The sequence below is a fragment of the Clarias gariepinus genome, chromosome 23 (assembly GCF_024256425.1).
Source record: "Clarias gariepinus isolate MV-2021 ecotype Netherlands chromosome 23, CGAR_prim_01v2, whole genome shotgun sequence".
Classification (NCBI taxonomy): Eukaryota; Metazoa; Chordata; class Actinopteri; order Siluriformes; family Clariidae; genus Clarias; species Clarias gariepinus.
Genome location: NC_071122.1, coordinates 4,219,397 through 4,243,512, shown reverse-complemented (window position 1 = coordinate 4,243,512; position 24,116 = coordinate 4,219,397). Strand labels below are relative to the sequence as shown.

At 36.4% G+C, this 24,116-nt stretch overlaps 1 protein-coding gene across 2 annotated transcripts; it reads right to left on the bottom strand.

Moving 5' to 3' along the window:
• Positions 1–1,467: 1,467 nt before the first annotated feature.
• On the bottom strand, positions 1,468–24,116 carry LOC128511146 (proto-oncogene tyrosine-protein kinase Src-like). Of its 2 annotated transcripts, XM_053483826.1 has the most exons (13): positions 23,696–24,116; positions 20,260–20,511; positions 16,917–17,016; positions 14,555–14,572; positions 12,705–12,803; positions 12,430–12,533; positions 8,778–8,927; positions 7,304–7,459; positions 5,686–5,865; positions 5,499–5,575; positions 5,005–5,158; positions 4,679–4,810; positions 1,468–4,255 (listed from the first exon to the last, which is right to left on the bottom strand). In XM_053483826.1, exons 2-13 carry the CDS (start codon positions 20,501–20,503, stop codon positions 4,047–4,049), a joined length of 1,623 nt encoding a protein of 540 aa, XP_053339801.1. In that variant the 5' UTR covers positions 20,504–20,511; positions 23,696–24,116; the 3' UTR covers positions 1,468–4,046. The 2 variants fall into 2 exon arrangements, with proteins under 2 accessions (XP_053339801.1, XP_053339802.1); XM_053483827.1 differs by lacking the exon at positions 14,555–14,572.

Genomic DNA, 24,116 nt, shown 5'->3' with positions numbered 1-24,116 from the left:
TCAATGACTTAAGATCAATACTGTACAGAGTTTTGTTACAGCGCGCTCTTATGAGAAACTGCTGATATTGGCAATATGATAATGGCAATATCTTCAAGATCTTTTTTTTTTTTTTCAGGTTTTTTCCTCAGACGCAACGCTTCTTTCATGTACTATAGAAATTTTTTGTTATATTGTTCAGCCCTATTTCCTGCTTAAAAAAAAGTAATGTAATTAAAAAAGTATTTAAAAAAACTATAAACTTCACATAAAAATTTGTTAATTGTACTGTTTAAGAGTTTGAAATTCAATCATCTTGTGCAAATTTGTAACAATTTGCAAGTGTGAAACAGTCGCCATTTTATCCGACAGGAATTAACTTACTTGCCTGAAATTATTTATAATTAAGTTACCCTAAAACATGATGTAACTGTTATGGAAGCCTTACAAAATAATTAAACACACCCAAATTATTGCAGAAAATCCTTTGTGGCCAAAATCTAAACAATAAAACCGCCATTAATTTTTATTTAAATCTTTCTGTATTTTTTTTTAATTTAAGAAATTTAGCAAAATGACAGATTTAACCTTTTTTACTACATACTAAGTGCCAGGCATGTGCTACTACGTCAGCATAAATAATAAAATGAAAATGAACACTGAAATGTTTACCAACTATAGGAGACGATCCATTTTTTTCGGCTTCTATTGGCTCCTGAGTGGAACACATTGTTTCAAAATCTTATAACCAGCAAGTACAGAGCCATGGTCATTTCAGTCGCCTTTTCAGAAAGGTCAAATTACTGGGATGCATCAAGCAAAGAAAACTAATAAGGAGATCTAAAATGACTGGAACTAGGTTAAGAACCCTTCATTACATTATCAAACTGTGCCGGAAAAAAAAACAGATATCATTTAAACGCTTAGTGTAGTTGTATCGTATAGAACTGTGTTTAATAGTAACAGTAAGAGCATTTTCATACAAACACAATGTGATAAGAACTTACAGGATTGGGACTAAATAGCTGTGTCCATAATAAAAACACGTGTTAGTGAGACTCTAAGCGAGGCTTCAGTTTGCTAGGGAGCATAAAGATTGCACTTTAGAGCAATGGAAAAAGATCATGTGGTCTGATGCGTTCAGATTGACCCTATTCCATGGTGATGTGTGCATCAAGGCACGTGCAGGAAGCGATGCAGCCATCATGCAAAGTGATCACTGTACACCTCTGGAGGCAGTGCTATTATCTGGGGTCGCTTCAGTTGCTCAGGTCTGGTCTCAGCAACGTAATGTAGCAAGAACATTTTTGTGAGTTGATGACCTGGATGTACTGAATGACCAGGTTATTACGTCTATGTGTAAACTCGACACCACATTGTGCATGGTAACGAAAGCTAACAGTGATTAAATGAAATCTTAGTGTGTACTGTTTTTGACTAGGCACTTTATATATATAAATCTTACAAAAAATTCAGGAACAGTAGTAGTCATGGTTTTGAAGTTTAATACATAATTTAAAAGCACAGAGTTTTTGAAACTGAGCTTATTTCATCACAGACACATAGGAAAGTGTGTGAACGAGTTCATGAGTTTAACCCAGTCGTGTTTAAACTCTTTTCAAAAGAAAAATGTGAGATGTGAAAATGAAGCTTGATTTTTAAAGGGGGTGTTTTTTTATGAAACGATTCATAAATGTGAAAGAATAGAAAACAATCTCAATAAGCACAACCTGCTTCGTATGCTGCTCTCTGCATGCCCCAGATCAAAGGTATTTGATCTGGTCGATTCTGATTCACTCATGCGACAGTTCATTATTGTCAGTTTTTTTTATAAACAGTTGCACTGATTTGGACAAGGATCAAATATTAACGAAAGACTCTGTAGTGAAGATCTGTGGGGATAAAGTTAAACCCCACATGTACTCCTGTTTCTATTACTACTATTATTTAAAAAAAAAAAAAAAAAAAAATTAAGAATTAAAAACAAAAAAGAATTAAAACAAAATTTCCTAAATTTTGTTTTAATTCTTTGGTACTGTCTGGGGGCGTGGCCTTTGTACCTTAAGCATTAATAATAGGTTTGGGGCTTCCTAATGTGTCCATCACTTAAAGAAAGATGGTATGGCCTCCCACTTCTGAGAAAAAGGATTGGGACTAAATAGCTTTCTCCATAATAAAACCACTTTCAGGCTTCAGTTTGCTAGGGAGAATAAAGATTGCACTTTAGAGCAATGGAAAAAGGTCATGTGGTCTGATTGACCCTAATTGCACAATACTGAACTCTGAATCATATTGTAGTAAATCATCGGTTCATTCAAACACATCTCTTACACACACACACACACACACACACACACACACACACACACACACACACACACACACGCATATACATATGTATTAAATTGTATCATATCTTATGGTCGCACAATATTTACAGACACCATTACAGCTTCTCACACACACACAATTCATTTACTTAAATCGTTGAAACCCCCCAAAGGGAGTCATGATTCCCAAGTAAAATGCAGCGTCAAAACCTTATGTAAACATTTTGATTCAGATTTTCATCATTGTTAGCATTATTATATATACTGTTCAATCACATGACACGGCACTAGATCTGGAACATTTCATAGAGGAATTCGAAGAATATTCTCTGTTAATTAAAAAGGGATGATAAAATAAAAAAACATCAGTTGTATCCATTTAATTCCATATATGTAACATGATGTTTTTAGTTTACTTTTAAATTAAAGTGAATTGCACAAGAGTCACATTTGTTATAAAATTTTTTGTGCATCCTATTTTCCCTAAAATTCATATCCAATAAAACTAACTAACTAAATAAATAAATAAGTGACTCAATAAAAATCTACTTGCGAAAACTCTGAATTGAAAAGTAGTCTTTAGAATTGAAACTAGAAAGTGACCGGCCAGTAAATTTCTTTAGTATGACGATTCTTTTGTGTAACTATTATTTTATTGCCACACTGACTCTAAAATCGATTTTTAAAAACGAATTTTTAACTTCCATATGTTTAAATTTGAGTCAGTATGGTGCAGTTTTTATATAATCCTATAATCCTACAGGAGGCGTGCTCTAAACTATTCTCACATTAACAGGCAAGTTTAAGAATTGGAAGAATACATGAAAAAATGTATTTTGTGATATTTCTAAAATCGTGATATTTAGAGATACAAACTGAATCTGCACCGAGGTATCATGATAATATTGTATCGTTTGGTCCCTGGTGATTCCCATATCTATATGTTAGCCAGTCAGCCATTGTTATTTAGCAATTCGTACTTTAGTTCTGTATGAGGTAACTCAATAATAAAGTGATCATGGATATAGAAATATAATTTATGCAGCACAAAACAAATAAAGGAAAAAAAAATGCTTTGCTGTATGATAATGTCAAAAACTTTTTAGCAAAGTTTTGGAAATCATGAAAGTTTGTGGGCTTCATCTATTCATGATCTTCTTGTCACTTGTTAGATATCCAATAAACACTAATATCTAGAAATATCAACACTGCCATTTAAAAGACGCTTTATTAAAAGTGATGGGCTTCTTTACTTCTAAATGAATAAAATTTTTAAAAGTATGGTAATTATAATTATAAATATTTCATAGCAGCCCTTTAATTAAAGAGTAGCATAGAAAAAATATACAAACAACCAAAAAGCAACAGATAATGCACTAAATAATGTCTTTTTGCTCATCCTGAAGATGGGTGAAGGGGAAAAAAAGGATAGGAAACAAATAAGAAAGAATAATCTTTGGCACCTCATGGTGCGTGGCAGTACTCTGCTGGATGGAAAAACATACAACAGGATTCGTTAAAATGTTCATTTAACGAGGTCTATACAAGGTTTTGTTTGTACCATTTTGTAAAAGTTTTTTTTTTTTTTAATCTTAACCACAAGCATGCATTATTTGTAATCGTAGCCAACGGAGTGTCGATCGCTCTGTAAGCTCCCACCTTATTCGCCACACACACACAGGTGAGTATGAACGTACCAGCATAGTCTATGCTCTCCCCGAGCTAGCTCTGGAAGCCCTACAGGTTTTCTCCTGGTTGGTACTGAGGTTCGGTGGAAGTGAAATAGTCCTCCAGGAAACCCTGCAAATACTCGAACGTCGGCCGTTCCTCGGGTTCTTTACGCCAGCAGCTTAGCATGAGCTCGTGCATTGAGGCTGGGCATTCAGCCGGGCATGACATCCGATACCCACGTTCCACCTGGTCGAGCACCTCCCTGTTCACCATGCCTGTGCAAATATTCACCTTTTTATTTAGAATTCTTTTTTTAAGATTTTATGAAGTAACAGTAGGTATGTTGGTTTATTAGTAATGGTGCTAGTGATTACACTGAAATCAATGTGGTGCAATTTGATTTGCCAGCTTTCTAGTCAGTTCAAACACGTAAACTGTTGCTATGGTTATGTTGCAATTTTAGCACAGTTTTTACGTAAATTTATTTTCCATCCACTAATCAAGCATCCTAGCTTAAAAGTTTATGTTTGTCATCATGGATACATAGTTTAAACATTATATATTAGGAAAAAAACCACAATCATTCTCATCAAAACTAATAAAAATATAATAGTATAGTAAAGCGAAGTAAAGAAAAAAAATTAATGGAATAAACCTGGAACTAGAGAAACGGTGAATACTGCTTGGGTTCATTCTACCTGGATACGGAACTCGTCCTTTGGTGGCCAACTCGGTCAGTAAAATGCCGAAAGACCAGACGTCTGATTTGATGGTGAAGCGTCCGTACAGCGCGGCTTCAGGAGCCGTCCATTTGATGGGAAACTTGGCGCCTAGAAACAGGGCGTCAAAAATGCTGCTAACCGCTAATAAGCTAGTAAATAAATAAATAAATACTGTACATACATAAATAAGGGGAATACAGCACCCCCCATTGATTTCCTGAATAATTTTCCATGAAAAAATGTAACCTCTATATTTAAAAAATATATTTATGTTTTTCTTTTTTTTTTTTCAAACCTCTCACCCTGTCTGGCAGTGTACTCGTTATCCTCGATGAGTCTCGCCAATCCAAAATCAGCCACCTTACACACCAGGTTGTCTCCAACAAGGATGTTTGCTGCTCGTAAATCTCGGTGAACATAATTCATCCTCTCCACGTATGCCATCCCGGCAGCAATCTGACACAAAGGAAAGATTTTTAAAAATCACAAATCCAAAAAAGATAAAACTTTTTGTACAGTTGTTTCAGTCCTTAACCTTGTGAAGAACTTAAGATATTTAAATAACCTTAAAAAATAGTTCACTAGTTCACATAGTACTGTTTTTACATGAATAGTTTAATTTTTAAATAGTTTCTTGCATTTAGCTCCTAGGGTTAACCCTAACCCTAACCCCCTATACTGTACATGGCCTTTTTACTTTAGCTATTATTTTGGCCATTAGTTTTTTTTTCTTCCTTACATACACCTTTCTTAGTCAAACTTTATTTGCCTACTAAACGTTTTATTACAGCACTACCTGAGAAGCCATATCCACCAGCTGTGGAAGTCGTAAATATTTTCCTTTCTCTCCTTTTAAGAAATCTAGCAGGCTTCCTGAAACAGCAAAATATTTGACAGATATTTATTTTGTATTTAGGACAAAATATACTGTAAAAAGCATGAACAATATTCAGTAATGATTAACATCAAGGTAAACATCAGACCTTGGCTCATGTACTCTGTGACGATGTAGATGGGCTCCTCGGACACCACGGCATAGAGCTGCACCAGTTTCTCATGCCGGAGTTTCTTCATGACTTGAGCCTCCTCCAGAAAAGCCTCAGGGGACATGGTGCCCGGCTTCAGCGTCTTTATCGCCACTCGCGTAGTGCCGTTCCATGTACCTGTATGACAGTGAAAGTGTAGCTCAATAAAAGTTATTTAAAGCGAAATAAATATGAGCACATTAAAGCTAATTAAATGAATCAAGGTTGCTATTATTAAGTGTGAAATTTTAAATACTAAAATAAATAGAGAATTTCATAAATACAATCATCATTGAGCAGGACGACTCACACTAGTCTTTCATTTTTATTAGACTTTTTTTCTTAGACTATTATTTTTGCCATTAGATTTATTTATTTATTTACACCTACTTATTACACTGCCTATTATTATTATTATTATTATTTATTTTTTTTTACATTGGTAAAATTGGTTTTATGTAGAACTTAAAAAACAAACACATCTGAAACGGTTTCAGCTGGAACCTTTTTGGGAAGCCAGATTTTTGACCCTCAAAGACCTGTTATTTTGCTTTTAAATAGTCCAGCTACACTCTGCTCATGACTCTAAATTAGTAGCACCTGTTTGAGGTCGTTAGCTGTCATAAAGACACCTGTGCACCCCACAATCAGCCAAAGTCTAAGTAGATAGGTTCCCCTGCTTAAGTCAGCCCATGTCCAGGCCCGTCTGAAGTTTGCCAGGGACCATCTGGATGCTCCGGAGGAGTCATGGGAGAAAGTCCTGTGGTCAGATGAAACCAAAATAGAACTTTTTGGTCTCAACTAAATTTGCCGTGTTTGGAGGAAGAAGAATGATGAGTATCATCCCAATAATACCATACCTACAGTGAAGCATGGGGCTGGAAGCATCATGCTCTGGGGGTGTGTTCTTTAATGTTCTCCTGAATTACTTACAATCTAAAAATATGGAACCTTTAAGTGTACTTCCAGAGGGACAAGAAAACTAGTGTACTATATATAACCATATTTAGAGTGTTTATCCCATTCTCGCCTATGTGTGCGTGGAGTTTGCATGTTCTCTCTGTGCTTGGCGGGTTTTCTCCAGGTACTCCAGTCCGCAGTCCAAAGACATGCGGATTATACTAAGTGTCATTCCCAAACTTCCTGTAGTGTGTGTATGTGTGTGTGCCCTACGATGCATTGACACCTTGTCCAGGATGTACCCCCTCGTGCCCTAAGTTTCCTGGGATACACAGCAGCCCCCCGGCGACCTTGTATACAGAATAAAGCAGTGTAGATGCTAATCGCGCCGCTGCATGCCAAATAACAAATAATAATTCCCCACACCTCATGCTCAGCTGCTATAAAATCCCTAAACTTGTCTCTCTCTTGAGTGAGTTGATCCTATTCCATAAAAATAACCAGGAAAACTAGTGTGTGTGTGTGTGTGTGTGGTGATTCATGTACATTGGAATGAATTGAGCATGTTTATGAATACATTATTTAAGTTTGCTGCTTTGTCACGTGTACACAGTAATAAAATTCCAAAGCCAACATGTGTGTATGAATATGTCAGGAAGACGTATTAGCGTCCTACCCATCCACACTTCCCCAAAGCACCCCTGACCCAGTTTAACGTCGAGCCGCAGCGACTCGCGTGGGATTTCCCAGGCGTCCCGCGCTAGTCCCTGAGTCTGCGGCTTTAGCATGGGGCAGATTTCCGTCAGGACGTGACACAATCCGTCTGCGTGCGCTGAAAAGACCAGGGACGGAAAACAGGTATTAATAGCAGCACTAATGAATATTTATAGCATTTTCTACATCCTTAACATAGTTTTAAAAGATACTATTACACACACTCTCACACAGACACATAACACCCGAACACATCGTACAGTGTCTACTACATTAGAGACGAGTTCTGGAACAAAGTCAAAGTGCTATAAAAGTTAAGACTCTATAACAAATAAAAACACAACCTCACAGTGAAATAAAAACCTTCAGGAAAATCTTCTTGATTTCTTTGATTATAGATGCCCAAAAAATCATATCCTTCGTCTCAAGGATCTCCAGTCTTTAGTATCTTCAACGCTCCAGTCTTTACGCATATACACACTAAGGGTGTGTTTACACTTGATACGTCTGGTTCGATTCTGTTAGTGCGGTTTACTTGAAGGCTTTGTGCATACCAGGCAAGTGAACCGAAACCTCTTTAAAAGGTGGTTCTTGGTCTCCACTTTCAGACGAACTCTGGTACGGTTTGATTGAAATGTGAACGCACCAAAGACAAAAGATATGTAAACGCACCGAGTCTGCTTTGCTAGCATTACCTGCTAATGACGACCGTACCTGAGAATTTTTATTGGTCCACTCTGTATCTGTGACTTCAAATGTAGAGGCACAAAAAGGGAAAAAAAAGAAGCGCTTAAATTATCATTAATAAATTTAACACAACCATATTAATGCTAAATTTATTAAGCATCCAATCGTTCCAATTTAAACTTGCTAATTCGAACTGTTTACCATGGACAGCGTTGTGATTGTACAGCGGGGCTGCGTTCAATAACAAGAATGCGTGTGAAAGGTTTACAAACGAAACGTGTTTTTGAGTGCTCTCATTATTGAACGCAGCCCATCACGTACACTCTGGTGCTCTCGTCCCAGACAGCCAGACGCAGGAGAGGAGAGAGTCAGGATTAAAGATCTAATCGTTTATTTATTTGTTAATTCATTTCTTTTTTTGGGGGAGACAATTGCCACTGAAAACTATCTGAATAAAGGCTAGTGACAAAATAAAAACAATAGGCGATCCGGTACGTCTTTTATTCGCATTTGACAAACTCTTTATGAGTTTTCAGGTGGTAAACGCACCACCGTAGGTAATCTACACGCCTTCTGTTTTGCCTTTTGGTTTGATGACGTAAATGCATTTTCACTCTGCTTGTGAGTTGCACCTGAAATTTGTTACACGAGTTTATTTCTCAGTGAGATGTGCACGGGTAATTAAATCCGAAGAAGGACATGGTCTACTCAGGACACGGCTTTCTTTGTCTCACTCAGCCTGGACTCACTGCGATAGTGCAGGACGAGCTGCTGTAGGTTGCTGAACTGCGTCCGAGACGTGATGTAAAATCCCCCGCTGTCCAGCTTCCGGATTTTGTAGTGTTTGACATTTAGACCCTTCGTGTTGTCGTAGTCCAGCACAGACAGGCAGTATGCTCCTAAACAACAACAACAACAACAACAACACAATAACACAGCACTTAAATAAAAGTTTAAGACACACACTCATCAGCAGGGAACCTGCTACCTGTTTAAAAAACATTTTGTAATCTGTATTTTTGATTTAGCTGATCGTCCACGTCGCTATAGAAAGTATCTAATATAAACCTGTGTGTGTGACCAATAGGAACGCGCAATTCAGCAGAAGCATGCCAAATTGTGCATTCTTGATAACAGATGCAAGTTCAAATGGAATAAAAGTAAGAATGTAGAAGAATTCGGTTCCAAGCCCAACCCCCTGTTACAGTAATCAAAACAAAAAAAAACCCAAAAGTCAGATGATACAGTGATGATGATGATATGAACCATTGAGCACTGAGCGGTTTCTGTTAGCGGATTACTTCCTGTTCTTAAGATATCCAGAGGAACACACACAGATAGGGAAACACCAGTTTAACTTCATTTTTACACAGAAACCTTAATCTCATATCATCAATCTGAAACATTCGGAGCCATCCTATTCATGGTCTCTGAAATAATATTAAGTTAAAGTGGATTAAATAACAGGAGTTTTAGTTAATGAACAACCAGTATTGTAACAAAACAAAAAAAGAAGCGACATTTAGCGTAAAGATTCATTTACAGCATGTTCCAAAATGTTAAGAATTCACTTTAGGTGTAAATACTAAAACATGTGCCTTTTGGCATTTAACAAACCAAGCATGTGATCATTAATAACACGGTTGTGCACGGTGGTGAAGTGGTTAGCACTTCCCCTTGCACCTCCAGGGACCGGGTTCGATTCCCGGAGTTTGCATGTTCTCCCTGTGCTTGGTCAGTTTCCTCTGGGTACTCCGGTTTCCTCCCACAGTACAAAGCCCTAAGGATTAGGCTAATGGGCGTTCCCAAATTGCCAGAAGTGTGTGAATGTGTGTATGTGTGTGTGCCCTGTGATGGATTGGCACCCTGTCCAGGGTGTACCCTGCCTCGTGCCCTAAGCCTCCTGGGATAGGCTTCAGGCCCCTGGCGACCCTGAATACAGGATAAAGCGGTGTAGACGATGAGTGAGTGAGTGAGTGAGTGAGTGTGCCTGAAGGTCACTGGCTGTGTTCAGTACATAAATATTGGCCATGTAAACATGTTTCTCTATTGTTGGAATAAATATATTCTTTCAGTACATGTTTGCCTGACGTTAAGTGACATGACAAGTTTCCAGGAGGAAAATTTCGCTTTCATTCCTCCATGAGAACCTCTCTTTCTCTCTCGTGCGTCAGATTGTTCAGGCTGAGGAGTTTTTATTATTATGAGGTGGGATTATTACAATTGGTCTTATACAATTAGTTTAAATTTTCACTTTGAACCTTCGGCTATTATCCTGTGCAATATTTAGCATTCCATTTTACTTCACATTCACGCTGCCATTCATCACAGCTGTACACTGCAAAAAATGATACGGCAAGTGAAAAGATCTTCAATCTAGCAAAACCTATCTATAATTCCTTAAAATAAGAAAAAACAAGATCATTAAGCTTATTTTTAGTGAAATATTACTCAATTTGTAAGCGAAATTTTAGTAACACTTGACTTAAAAACAGCTTAATAATTTTACATTTGGTTCATCTTATTTTAAGACATTATAGAAAGTTGTGGCTAGATTCAAGATCTTTTCACTCGTCAATCTTTTTTTTGCAGTGTTAACTTTTATAGCTTTTATTTTTGTTAACATTGTAAATATGTTTCATTTCTTTATTTTCAAACTGCAATTTCCTTTGAAAAAGATGTAATAAGGCAAAGCAATTTTCCCACTGGGATTAATAAAGATCTTTGAATTTTAAATAAATTAGTATGAGGGTCCAGGTAAACACAGCTATTGACGAATATACACAGCTTTGTATAATAATGATCACATGTTCAGTTTGTGAACTACAAAAAGTCCGAAGTGAGCTTCAGCGTGTTTTAGTCTGTAAAACCGGAACAGAATTCGTAACACTTTAGAACATGCAGCACATAGATTTATGCTAATTGGTGATTCTTTTTTTCCCCATTTTTAAGACTGAATTAAGTAACTTATAACCAGTCATGCCATAGAATTTATTTTAAAAAAAGGGAAGCCAGTCCTAACCTCAAAGTGGGAGAAAAAGACATCTATTGTGGTATATTTCTGGCAGATTACACAGATCACAAGGAGCAGAATCCTTTACCCTTGTGAAATAAGTTATATTGTGATTAAATGCTTTGAGTACATAAACCCAGATCAGATCAGATCAGTTATACTAGAATCTCTATTTTGGATGATTCTAATTTAATTCAATAGAAAATACTCTCCATATGAATGTAGCTTCTATGCATGAATTAATTGTCTCAGTAGCTACATCTACACGGAGGATATTTAATCATGATGATGATGGTGGTAAATGATATGTTCAAATAAAGTGCCTTACATATACTGTACATCATTCCTTATCAATGAAAGGCATTTTAAAGACTATTTTAATTACTTAGTATGGAACATAAATCACCCCATCATCTTGCAATTATATAAAAATAAAAAAACAGTTAAAAACGCTTACAATATCCATGTCAGAAAAGAGTAATGTAATAATTTATTGCAATATCATTGTTGCACAATCACATTTATGACCTCACATCGCGTTCCTGTGAATTCCATCAGCTCACATTTTATTGCGACGCATCACACTGTATCACATCAGCTCACATGCCATTGCATCACATCCAACACATCGCAATGCACGCTTCACATCACACCGCAACGCCCAACAACACAATCCATCAAACCTAAGAGTGTAATAAATAATGTCCAATAAATTGCCAAGGATTTTAATACAACACACAATAGAAGCAGAAATGAAGAGCTCTTCTCCCCAAGTTTCTCTGCTCTAAAGAGATTATTTATAGCTGTGAAGGTAAAGCAGCTTCGCACACTGACCTACTTTCATCGATTCAGCTGTCTACTGGAAAAAAATGCTACTGAATCTTCACACAAAGATCTTCAATGGATAAAAAACAGACTAGAGTCATTTTGATTACGATTTGTTGAAGTTAGTTTGAACTGATCTGATGATGCCTTTTTGGGTGAGAGGATTGGGATGTGAACTGCTTCAGTCAAAATGAAATATGAATAATGTTTAAAGAAAAAAACATGTATCGTGTGCTCTCTACAACAATCCTGAAGATTTTAACTTGCGTTATGTGTTATTCACATTACTGTTATTGTACCTGCAGTTTCTACAGATAATAATAATAATAATAATCTGTCATTTAAAAAATTCAAGTTTAAATATCTGATGTAATTAAACTAAGCCAAGGAAAACCAAAGGGCTAATTTTTGTAAAAAAAAACAAAAAACAGGATCCACGTTTTTGCTGTTTGGCATTTTTTACATAGTTTTATATCAACTTCAAAAGAAACTACAAAAAACACATTGTGTATCCATACAATATGTACTGATTAGAGGTAGAAATATGCAACACACATACACACCTTTAGTCGTCTCACTTTCTCTTACAAGGAAAGTTCCTCTTCTGTTCTGAAGGTTTAGCAGCAGACGCTCAGAATCACGCCGTGTTATTTTACCAAAAAACCACCTGACATTAGAGAAAGAGAGAGAATGTGGTGCTATTTACACTGGTTACACTATAAAGCAGTTGTAGATTATAATTAAACAAAATAATCATAATTATTATAATAGTAAAAGATATACTAAAAATGAAAATTAAAATATTTTAAATGTTATCCATATAAAAATATTTCGTTACTCTTCGGCTTGGATGGAGTCCGATGGTGCGACGTAATTGCTCGGGATGTAGCCGCTCTTCCCTGTGGTCAAGGAACTCGCCAACCACCAGTCTCCTTCTCTGAAACCCACACCAATCAGCACATCAACGTCGCAAAAACAACCAGATATAAAACAATGAACGCAGTAAATTGATAAACAATGAACTGTGGGCCATCCACAGATTTTTTCTGTAATAAATAAATAATAAATGATTTTTTCCAAATACATGAGCTTATGAGCATAATTCATTCTGAAGTGGGCTCGTATTTCAAAACACTCGTAAACCAAATCAAATTTTCCATAAGAAATAATGGAAACTCAAATTATTTGTTCCACAGCCCCAAGAAATAAATACATAAAAATAATTAACACAAAATGTAAGTAAAAATTAAAAAAATTAACCTGCACTGTACCTTTAAAAAATAAATCCTGACAGATAAGTGTTTCCGTTTGTGCACGAAGGCGCTGTGTATGTGTGTGAGTGTGTGTGTGTGTGACAAGAAATCTCTCTAATGACACTCGACTAAGCAACACACTAATGGAATCACAGCTGTAAAGTAAAAATAAAACAAATTAACCTGCATTTTACCTTTAAAAAGAATTGTGACAGAGTGCGTCTGTGTAGAGCAGAGAGAAAGAGTGTGTGTGTGTGTGTGTGTGTGTTCGTGTGTGAAGGCGAAAGTAGGAGGGGTCTGTGTGTGTGGCATGGTGTCCAATGATGCATGCGCACACAGACAAAGAACGGGGTGATGCAGGGAGAGAAAATGGATCTTTAACCTCTCTAATGAGACTTGCTTTTGCTTTACACGCGCGCTGTACACACACATACAGACACAAAATAAAAAGTGTTTAACGTGCACACACATGGTTACAGTGTTATAGTAAACAGTACACGTGTGCACAGATGTAAGAGATGCGCACTAAGACCGAGCAGGGGAAACGATTACCCACAATTCCGCAGCGCAAGAGAAAAAATCCATTGGTTCAGTTGTGATCCTGTGTCGTTTGGCGCCAAAACAAGACATGCGTGATACATGATACTCGGTACTCGTAAACCAAGACTTTATTTTCCAAGTCAAATTTTACTAAAAAAATCTTTGCTCGTCTTGTGAAACACTCGCAAACTGCGTTACTTGCAAACCGAGGTTTCACTGTAACAGGATTATTCTTAAAAAATAAATATGCCTTGAGATTACTAAAACAATTTTTTGCACACTGTATGTAGAAAACTAAAGCATTTGTTTCTAGAAAAGAACAAAATTCAACCATAAAACATGAAATAAATATGTACGTTTACTAAAATGACTAATTACAAAGGGATACATTTATATTTATCTTACTATAATCGCATAAATTTAGTGTGTATTCCGGAACATTTTATTTTTAATTTCTTTTTCCCGAACCTACTAGCAAACACACACATATCAATTTGTCCAGTTTGTTAATTATATTTATTATTGAATTCAACAAGGCTTTTCACTGACTTTATCGAACTAATCTTGTAAAAAGCAATGAACAAACAAACAAATAGGTTTCTAAACGTTCCTTTTTAAAAAATAACTTTAAAAGACTTGTGCAGATTCTTTTTTCTTGCTTTTTAAAACATTTGCAGGCTAATCATTCCTTTATTTTATTATACACATGGAAAGACCACTTTGAAAACCACATTATAATACTAGATGTTTTGGGTCTAGAGTTGATATTAAGCACCTTCATTTAATCATGAAGAATGTTGCAACAACAAACAAAAATAAAAAATCATACTACATTTGACTTGATACACTTCCAACACTGTAGAAAAAAAAAATAAGTAAAAGAAGAGTTACTGACCTGTAGTTGTATTTTCTCCTAATTTTACCCACGCAGCATTTAGGAGGGGAAAAATAAACAGCACTGATATAAAACAGCATCCATTATAAAAAAAAAGAGAAAAACTTGCAGCATTATAATCCTAAACTATTCACACATAGGCAGGCAGCACAGCATTCTCTGTGGTAGGAGCAAATTATTCGCTATGTTTGTTTAGGATTTATTATTAATTTTTTTTTACAAAATAATTGTAAAAAATATATAAAAATTTGGAATTTCGTGAAAATGATGATGCTAACAGAATCGCAATATGAATCTAAATATTAAACTGGGAATTTCGATAAGATAAGAAACTGCTATAAATAGAGAATTGCTGTCAAAAATATCATCAGAAATTTCTATCCACAAGTAGCAAATATTTTACATTAAACAGGAGATCTTCAACTAAAAGAAAGCTTTTGACTGTACATTGGTCCGAACTCGCTCCTTTAATGTTATCTTTATGTTTTGTTCATTGGAGGACCTTTTTTGGAGCTTTTTTCCCCTTTAGGTGGGCGTGACTACATGCGTCACTCAAAAGAGCCAATGAACACAATAGTTTACCATAAATACACAGAGTATGTGAAAGACCCTAAGTGCCCAAATTCTCAAAAAAAAAAAAAAAAAACATGCAACACAGCATGGCCTCACAAAATTCTATTTCTTTGTTTTAATAAGTTGGGCAGAGATCTCAGACGGACATACAAGGGCTTCGACCTGAAATACTGATATCACTGATTACATTAAAGCTGATCAGCTTATTTTTAGCTTGAACCTTTTAACTATTTCTAAAAACTGAGTCAACGACGATTACTAGCGCTATTAATGCTATAAAAAGACGTCAAGAAAAGTGTACTGCGAAACAATTGGTAATAAAAACTTTAAATAATTGATTGTATTGATCAGTATTGTTGTTTTTTGTTAAAAATAGATAATAAATAAATAAATAATAAGTGCCTATTGTCTCATTACGTAATGTCTCTGTCAGGAAATGTGAGATTGTCACATTAAGATTCCTTAGATAAGTGAAAGACACTTGGTGTAACACTGCATGAGGACATTGTGTGATGTGTGAGGACAGCAAGTGCAGCTCACTCAAGGGTGGAAACCAGCAGAAAAATCACAAAATGTTAAAAACACGTTAAAAAAAACAAAAAGGCACGTGTGATACTGCTCAGGCAAATAATGAAGTGTAGTTATAAAAATGTAGTTAAAAAAATGAAACCAAAGTTAGAACTATGGACCGGAACAGAAATAATTCTATAGAGATATGCGATACGTATTTTTTATATTAGAAAAGTTATAACATAATTACACAAACAGAAATAAAACGTAAAGCAATCTAAAATTCCGCTTCTAGACAAACTAGTATCACATAATAAAAAAAATTTTTTTGCACTAAATAAAAAAATATGACCAAAAATATTTACGATATAAATATTTATTAGTAAAAACTTTTTTTTTTTTAAATAAGATTTATTATTATTATTAATAATATTTTTGGTTAATAATTATTCTTTATTATTCCTTTTATTTTGCTAAAAATTATTAGAACTTTGTTACCAAACCTAAACATCAGTTAAATTTCAATGTATTACTAGATATTCTTTCTATATTATTACAGTATTTACCCATATATATTGCATTAACTAAATTAAATAAATATAGTTTATAAGCTCATCACTAACTGATAATTCAGATTCAGGAAGAGGTTGTGGAATTCTAGGGGTAGATTTTCTTCTCTTTTTCTAATGTTTAAAACTCTGCCCACCTTTTTGACAAAACTGTTACTTTAAATTCATACAGTCACAAAAGATTTACTGTAAAAATGTATTTAGCACCAAAAAATGCAAATGATAAGTTAACATACCTAAAGTATGCCTCAGACATCTAACATTATGATAATTTCCAGTCAAAACAGTAAAGACCAAATTTCACTTACATCAGCATTAATATAATTTGTGCTTTTAACACCTAATAAAGCTGTAATGATGCCGTGCCTGTCTATGTCTGTCCACATAGTGGATAGGAAAGACATATAATAAGTGTGTATTTCCATACTGAATTATATATTTCTGTCGCTGGAACCAAGATGATGACTCAGAGTCTGAGATGGAATCTGTCTGGGTGCTGACATACACGACATTCATTTCCTGTCTCCATGATGTATCATCAAGGACTCAAGAAAGGGAACAACGAGAGCTGATAATGAACGGCCTTCGAACTGCTCTAAACACTGGCCGAGCTGCTCTAATTTCATGTTGTGCTATGATGTGCTTCAGAAAAGTGCTTCATCACATACATCATCAGCTGTCTCCGAGAAGACGCACATGACAAGACTTACGTGTTATTGAGGATCTGGAGCCTCTCGCCCTTCTTAAACGTAAGATCCGCAGAAGTCCGAGATTCGTAGTCATATAGTGCAACAAACGTGGTGACACCAGCTGTGAATGAGAAGGAAATCTGGTTAAAGCCATGGGATGAGGAGGGGGCGCGAGTGCTCAAGTGCAGATCAGTATTACTGAGAAGTTGGCACTTTTCTAAAGCTCTGCTGAACAGGTGTGAAAAGCCATTTGTTTGGCAAATGCTTGAACAAATGCTCCCTGCTAATGATTAACCCCCCACTTACCACACACACACACACACACACACACAGAAAGAGAACAGCTCCAAGGCATGTCTAACTGTGCTGGTCAGTTAAATAAAAAGTGAATCAATAACTGGCCATTGGAAACTCGCTCCTGCCGACACACAAATCTTGAGCACTAATAACTGAGACTATTTCTAACCGTTTAATCAAATAATTTCAAAGAAACTATTAGCATCAAGTCATACACTAATCCAAACTTCACCACCCCTCCCCCTCCACATCATTCCTCGAACAGTGCACCACCACTCTTTATTACTTAACCATGTCTCCTGCACAGCTTTTCAAATTAATGTCAACACCTAATCAACCCCTCCAGGGGGTTGTAATGCCCAAGTTGTGATTAGTCTACTCAAACAATCGTCCCGCAGGCACCGCTTACTTTGCACAAGCACATCATTTCTTAACCAACGTGTCCCGCGTCATTGCGAGATAACCATTCCCAGCATTCTTTTAGCAATGTAGCCAGCGTCAGTGCAATGTTTCCCACCGGTCCGAAATACACTTGGATGGTAGCCAACGGAAGCGGCTACGATTTAGTCGTAGACGGATTCAGTTTTTTCCATAGGATACAATTAAAATACAATGACTCAATGAGTCTTCTGTCACTTTGCTGCTTCGCGACAATGACAACAGTTAAAAGCACTATACAAATAAAATTGATTTGGACATGAACTATATTAAACTTTTGATGTATTTTGTATAGAACACAGAAAAAAAATGTATTTAAAAATAATTCAGCCCTACATATAAATATAAACTGTGCAGAAGAGAGCGAACACTTCATCTTTACATGTATTGCTCTCGCACCTTTCTTAGAGAGACTCGCTGATGTGACGAAATGGAGGAGAGGAAGATTAGAGTTTGGAACGAGAATCCCCTTCCACAATAGCACTGGGTAATTCTCCTTCAGGGGTTTTCTCTCCTTTTTGTTTCTTGGCCTCCACCAGCTTCACTAAAAATCTATCCAGAGAAATTTCTTTTGTCAGTGCTGCACAAAAAGCACACCGTGTTATCGATTATAAGCCTCAGTACTCTACACAGATTTGTTCGGCTGATACTTCTCGGCAAAGGTTCGGACGTCACTTCACTTTGTACAAAATGATATTTTTATGTGTGCGACTTTATGATCAGAGTAAAAGTTATTATGCGTGATGCACTTATGCCTTTTATTCAAGCTGATAGTCGCAACTCGGGATGAGATGGTTCCTGGATTGTGTTCTGAGAAGGAGTTCATGAATCAGAGACAAATTTTAGATTTTACATACATACATTTTACATACACATATAAAGGGGTCAGGATTGTGGAATATACAGTGAGTCTGGAAAGTATTCACAGCACATTTTGTTATGCCACAGCCTTATTCTACAACAGATTAAATTCATTTTTTTCCTTAGAATTCTACACACAACATCCCATAATGACAAGAGGAAAAAAGTTTACTTGAGGTTTTTGCCAATTTATTTAAAATAAAACAATTGAGAAAGCACGTGTACATAAGTATTCACAGCATTTGCCATGAAGATCAAAATTGAGCTCTGGTGCATCCTGTTTCCCCTGATTATCCTGTTTCCCCTGATCATCCTTGAGATGTTTCTGCAGCTTAATTGGAGTCCACCTGTGGTAAATTCAGTTGATTGGACATGATTTAGAAATGCACACACCTGTCTATATAAGGTCCCGAGGTTTACCGTTCATGTCAGACCTCAAACCAAGCATGAAATCAAAGGAATTGTCTGTAGACCATCGAGACAGGTTGTCTCGAGGCACAAATCTGGGGAAGGTTACAGAAAAATTTCTGCTGCTTTGAAGGTCCCAATGAGCCCACTGGCCTCCATCATCCGTAAGTGGAAGAAGTTCAAAACCCCCAGGACTCTTCCTAGAGCTAAACTAAGCGATCGAGGGAGAAGGGCCTTAGTCAGGGAGGTGACCCAGAACCCGATGGTCACTCTGTCAGAGCTCCAGAGGTCCTCTGTGGAGAGAGGAGAACCTTCCAGAAGGACAACCATCTCTGCAGCAATCCACAGATTAGGCATATATGGTAGAGTGACCAGAGTCCCATCAGACCTGAGAATTTTGCTTCTCATGGTCTGAGAGTGTAGGGGAATCAGGCCTATATGGTAGAGAGGCGGAAGCCACTCCTTAGTAAAAGGCACATGGTAGCCCGCCTGGAGTTTGCCAAAAGGCACCAGAAGGACTCTCAGACTGAGCAAAAAATGTAAAATTTGTCACATAGGCACATATCAGATTACATGTTTTTATGGTTGTTTTCGATTGTTACCACTGATAAAAAAGATTATTAGTTCAAAATTTTTGTGATGTTATTTCCATATTATGGTAGCAATACATTTTTTTAAGAAATGATAACTTTGTATCCACATGACGTACCAGAAAACCCAAATGCACAGTTTAATGTCTGAGGCCTTCCCCATCGACACACACCATCAGGACTACCGCTTCTAATTAAGTGATCACTGATGGCATCGTTCTCCTGACGGATTTTTGAAAAGGGTGGTCAAATTTACATGGGCGGCCGTACATATACTTCAAGGTACTTACTACCAGGTATTTTCTGCGTGTGGAAAACACTGTAGTGCTTAGTGTCTGCTGCTTGACTAATGTCAATGTCTGCAGCTCCACATCTCTCCTCAAGTCGGGTAACCACTGCTTCTGCCTGATCTAGAGTCGCTCATCTTACTTGAGCAATGTCACCAGTGTCATCACCTGTTCTACAGTCTTTCATCTTACCTACGCAAATGTCCAAAGTGCTGCACATTCATTGGCGAGGACAAAACCGTTGTATTCAAGTTTATTTCTTTGTATTCTGCTTGCTACATTTATCACGGACTTCTTTTTCAGTAATGCATATCTTGACCCACAATCATGGTAAAATATGATTGTTAATAAAAAGACGAATAACAGAAAACATCTTGTAAATACTGTAACAAAATGAATAAAAAAAAATGCTGAGTTTATATGCCGGCCAAGAATTTTTCTTACTTTTTGGTACCATAAATCAAATTCAGCCTTAAGCAATACCTCTCACAGGTGACGTGATGGTTGCATTAAGATCCACACCCCCAAAAAGTTGATGTTCTGCACTGTTGCTGTGGTAAGTGTTGCTCCGCCTTCCGCTGGTCCCCGCCGAAGGGCTCCGATTTGGTGTTTGTGTCTGAGGACCAGAATTGAAATGATGTCCACTGGAGGAGCCCAAACCAATGGTACCATCCAGACTCAGAGATCTCTGGCCAGGGTCTTTTGGCTTGCTCTTAGTTGTCCCCATTGGAAGGCCTGAGATAAATGAAAAAAAAGGAAACAATTAGAAACATGATGAATAAAATATGCTTGTGGAATTTTTTTGATGCAAAAATTAGCAGCAAAACGAGAAATTCACAGTTTTACAGCAGAAGCTGCATTTTTTTTCTTATGAACTAGACATGCAGGACAAAAGTAAAGACATGCTGAATCTTGATATGTTGACACCATCTGGTGCTTTTTCAGTTTCAGCTGAAACTCTGACTAAAACAAAATGCAGTTCTCTAAGTAATGGATAGATTAGAGTAATTGTGTCATGCACAAGCAGAAACAGAAGAGGAACTCCAAATAATATCAGAATCTCCCACTAGAGTCGTGATTTCTTTAAACTTAATTGATTATTTGTGGTTTAAAATAATGCAACGTTGTAAACTTTATACATGTATCAACTCTTAATTTAGGATAGTCGAATTAATAAATATATTTACAAGAGCCATTAAAAAAAAACAATAAAAAAGCATATGTTTTAGACTTTCATTTAACTATCATAATATCTATTGATTCCAAGCATTTTTTCTTAAAAGATCACAAAAATCACACAAAGATCACAAAAAGATTTCTTTCATTTAAAAACTGCAAGCATATATATAAAATAATTTTGTAAAAGAAAGTAAGAAAATTATAAATATTACATATATGTGATAATAATAATAAGCTGTTTTACTTGCTGAAGTATCTGTTGCAGTGTAAACAAAAATGTTCTATCTAAAATTCATTATGGAGATTTAAACATTCGTCTATTTTTTAAGGCAGGCATAGAAATTATTTTGGTTCTTAAACTAAAAGAAAAATGACAAAAAAAGAGAAAAATGAACCTTGACTTCTCCAATTAGAAATGTGGACAAACTGGAATCAACCACACCTTCAACAACGGTCAAGGTAAAAAAGTTCGGAAGAAAGAGGCTTTATAACTGCTTGTGAAAAGAAACTCTAGTGAGACAATAAAAACTGTGACACGTGTTTTTTATTTCTTTAAAAATTTCTTTGTCAAAATTAGAAAAAAATCTTAATCTGCGTTACTCTGTTGGAAGACAAATGGTAAAAGTGTATCAAAATTCTGGGGACGGCAAAGCAAATACTAAAACACATTCAGCACAAGGAACGTTGTCTAGGCACGGCGAGTGAAACAGACTTTTTCGGAATGCAGAATACACACCCGAACATGTCCTGACTCTTCCACCCCACACCCTACAGGGAGCCAACGGAGGCCTTGCGGTGGGTGTTGCCAAGACCATTTGTTGTAATATGACTAAACCAGTATTGCCCAAAAGGTGCAGGCACTTCCACTCCTGCAATAAAATCTAATTCAGCCACCTAAAAGCAACTAGCAAGGTGCTAAAACAATACTCTAAAAAGCTACTAAGAACTGCAATCATTTCTAGTCTAAAGTATAGTGCTAAAACCAGTTTACTACTGAAAATGTGGGAAAGAAACTAATCTTATATTGGGACTACTGTGATAATGAAATAGTAATAATACACCCTTGAGGAAATTTTTTTTTTAATTTGCATTTCTTTAATTACTTTGTCATCCCATGTTTAACTAAAATCAAGAAACTAATTATTTAAGTCAAGGAGGGTAAGTGCAACAAGTGCTAACATTTGAAAATTACCCTGATATTTTAAACAGAAATCCCATATAAATTACTTACTTCTTTTTTTCTAGCAATGTAACTCATTACAATTCACAATTTCTCTTTTTTTTGCAATTTCTTATTGTGTAATGTTTCTTTGGAGCAATTTCTTATTGCATAATTTAGGATCTTGTGTACTGCTTTAAAAACGTTTATCAAAGTATTTTGACTATACTTATATATATTACAATGTGCTACTTTTGCAACAAACAAAATAGGAAGAACACTAAGTATTATAGAGTAAGTTACCTATTTCAATTGTATGTAATTATGCTGGCAGTAATTTAAATTTAACATCATTTTTTTACAGTAGATATTATAATCTGAATAGGTCACCAAGTTCCATGTATGGTTGGAAAAGTTAAAAATGGACAGGAACTGAAAAAGTCTTTACTTACAAAATGACATTACTAGTAAGATTGAGAGATCTGATGTTTGACAAGAAACCTGGATTTATATCCCAATTTAGATTCCCACTTTTTTTTATTCCAAATTGGTCACATGGCAATTCAAACTTTCCAAAACAATATCACAGCTTTTAAAACATGCCATAAAAATGTATCATACTTTTTAAAGGCGAGGTGGTGACATACATAAACTATTCGGAGGGCATTAAAAAAAAAAAACTTGTACAAAATATTTCCCTTAAACAAATTTTGCAACATTGTATCTTATCTTATTAACTTTCTCTTTAGGACCTGATAAAATGCAATGGACTGTTCCTTTCTTCCTCAATGGGACAGCCTTTACCCGACTTGTCCTGTGCTAGGTGTTATTTGGGGAATGTATTTTATCTTTTTCTGGCTAGGAAATGGTCCAAACCAGAGACGTCAGAAATGCAAAAACGGCGTTGACATGCATGGGCTAATCTTTTCAGGAAGAGAATCTGCTTGGCGTTAGGGGAAAGGCTGAAGGATGAAGATAGCTTACCATGTAGTCTTGAAGACAAGCACACATACACACAAACACACACACACACACACACACACTTAAAGCTAGGCCTAAAAGAATAATAATAAAAAAAAGCTTGTGTGAATGACCAGTATAAGGTCCTGTAAAAAATGTGACTGACCTTTCCAAAACCCCAGCTGTCTTAAGACAGCAATGTGACAGGCTACCCGTGAGTGAGTGTGTGTGTGTGTGTGTGTGGTCGGTGGCAAGGAGACGTAAACAAAACCTAGACGCCACATAACCTCTCCCATCGATACAGCATGCACATGTTCTATATCTACAGAGAATTTAATCATGATTATTTTAGATATATGGCCAGTTTTTTGGACCGTTAATTAGCATCGTGTGGCTTGAACTCATCCTCAGTGTGAACACACACACACACACACACACACACACACACTGCGATGTCAAACCTGCTTCAGAAGCGCGCGGTTAGTGTTAAATACACCAGGTCCTCGCTGGCTGTTGGGTTTTCGGGTTCCCCACTTTGCATTAAACCCGGTTGTGTGTGTGTGTGTGTGTGCGCGCGCGCGCGTGGGTAAAATAAAACGAAATGTCTACATGTTTACTCACCGTAACGACTTGATGGTTTCTCCCTAAATCAAAGACACACACTGGCTGTCATTAAAGACGAATTTGCAGAATTTTACAGATGAGATCAGATCTGGTTTTATAATAATAATAATAATAATAATAATAATAATAATAATAATAAATAGCCGTTAAATCCCGGTCGTTGTTAGGAGGTCATGAGGGGAATCGACACACACACACACACACACACACTGCGACTCCAAAACACAAACACACAGACACAGACATACACACTCCCCGTTTTTTTTTCTTTTCTTTAAAGCACACGCATCGTTTCAAAACGAAAAAACGACCCGAACAGCCCGACTGATCCGCATCGCCAAAGACACGAGCGCTACCGCGAGTGAACAGAAAACGGGGATTTGCTTTGCGTGGCCGGATTTCGGTTTGTGAATCGGCA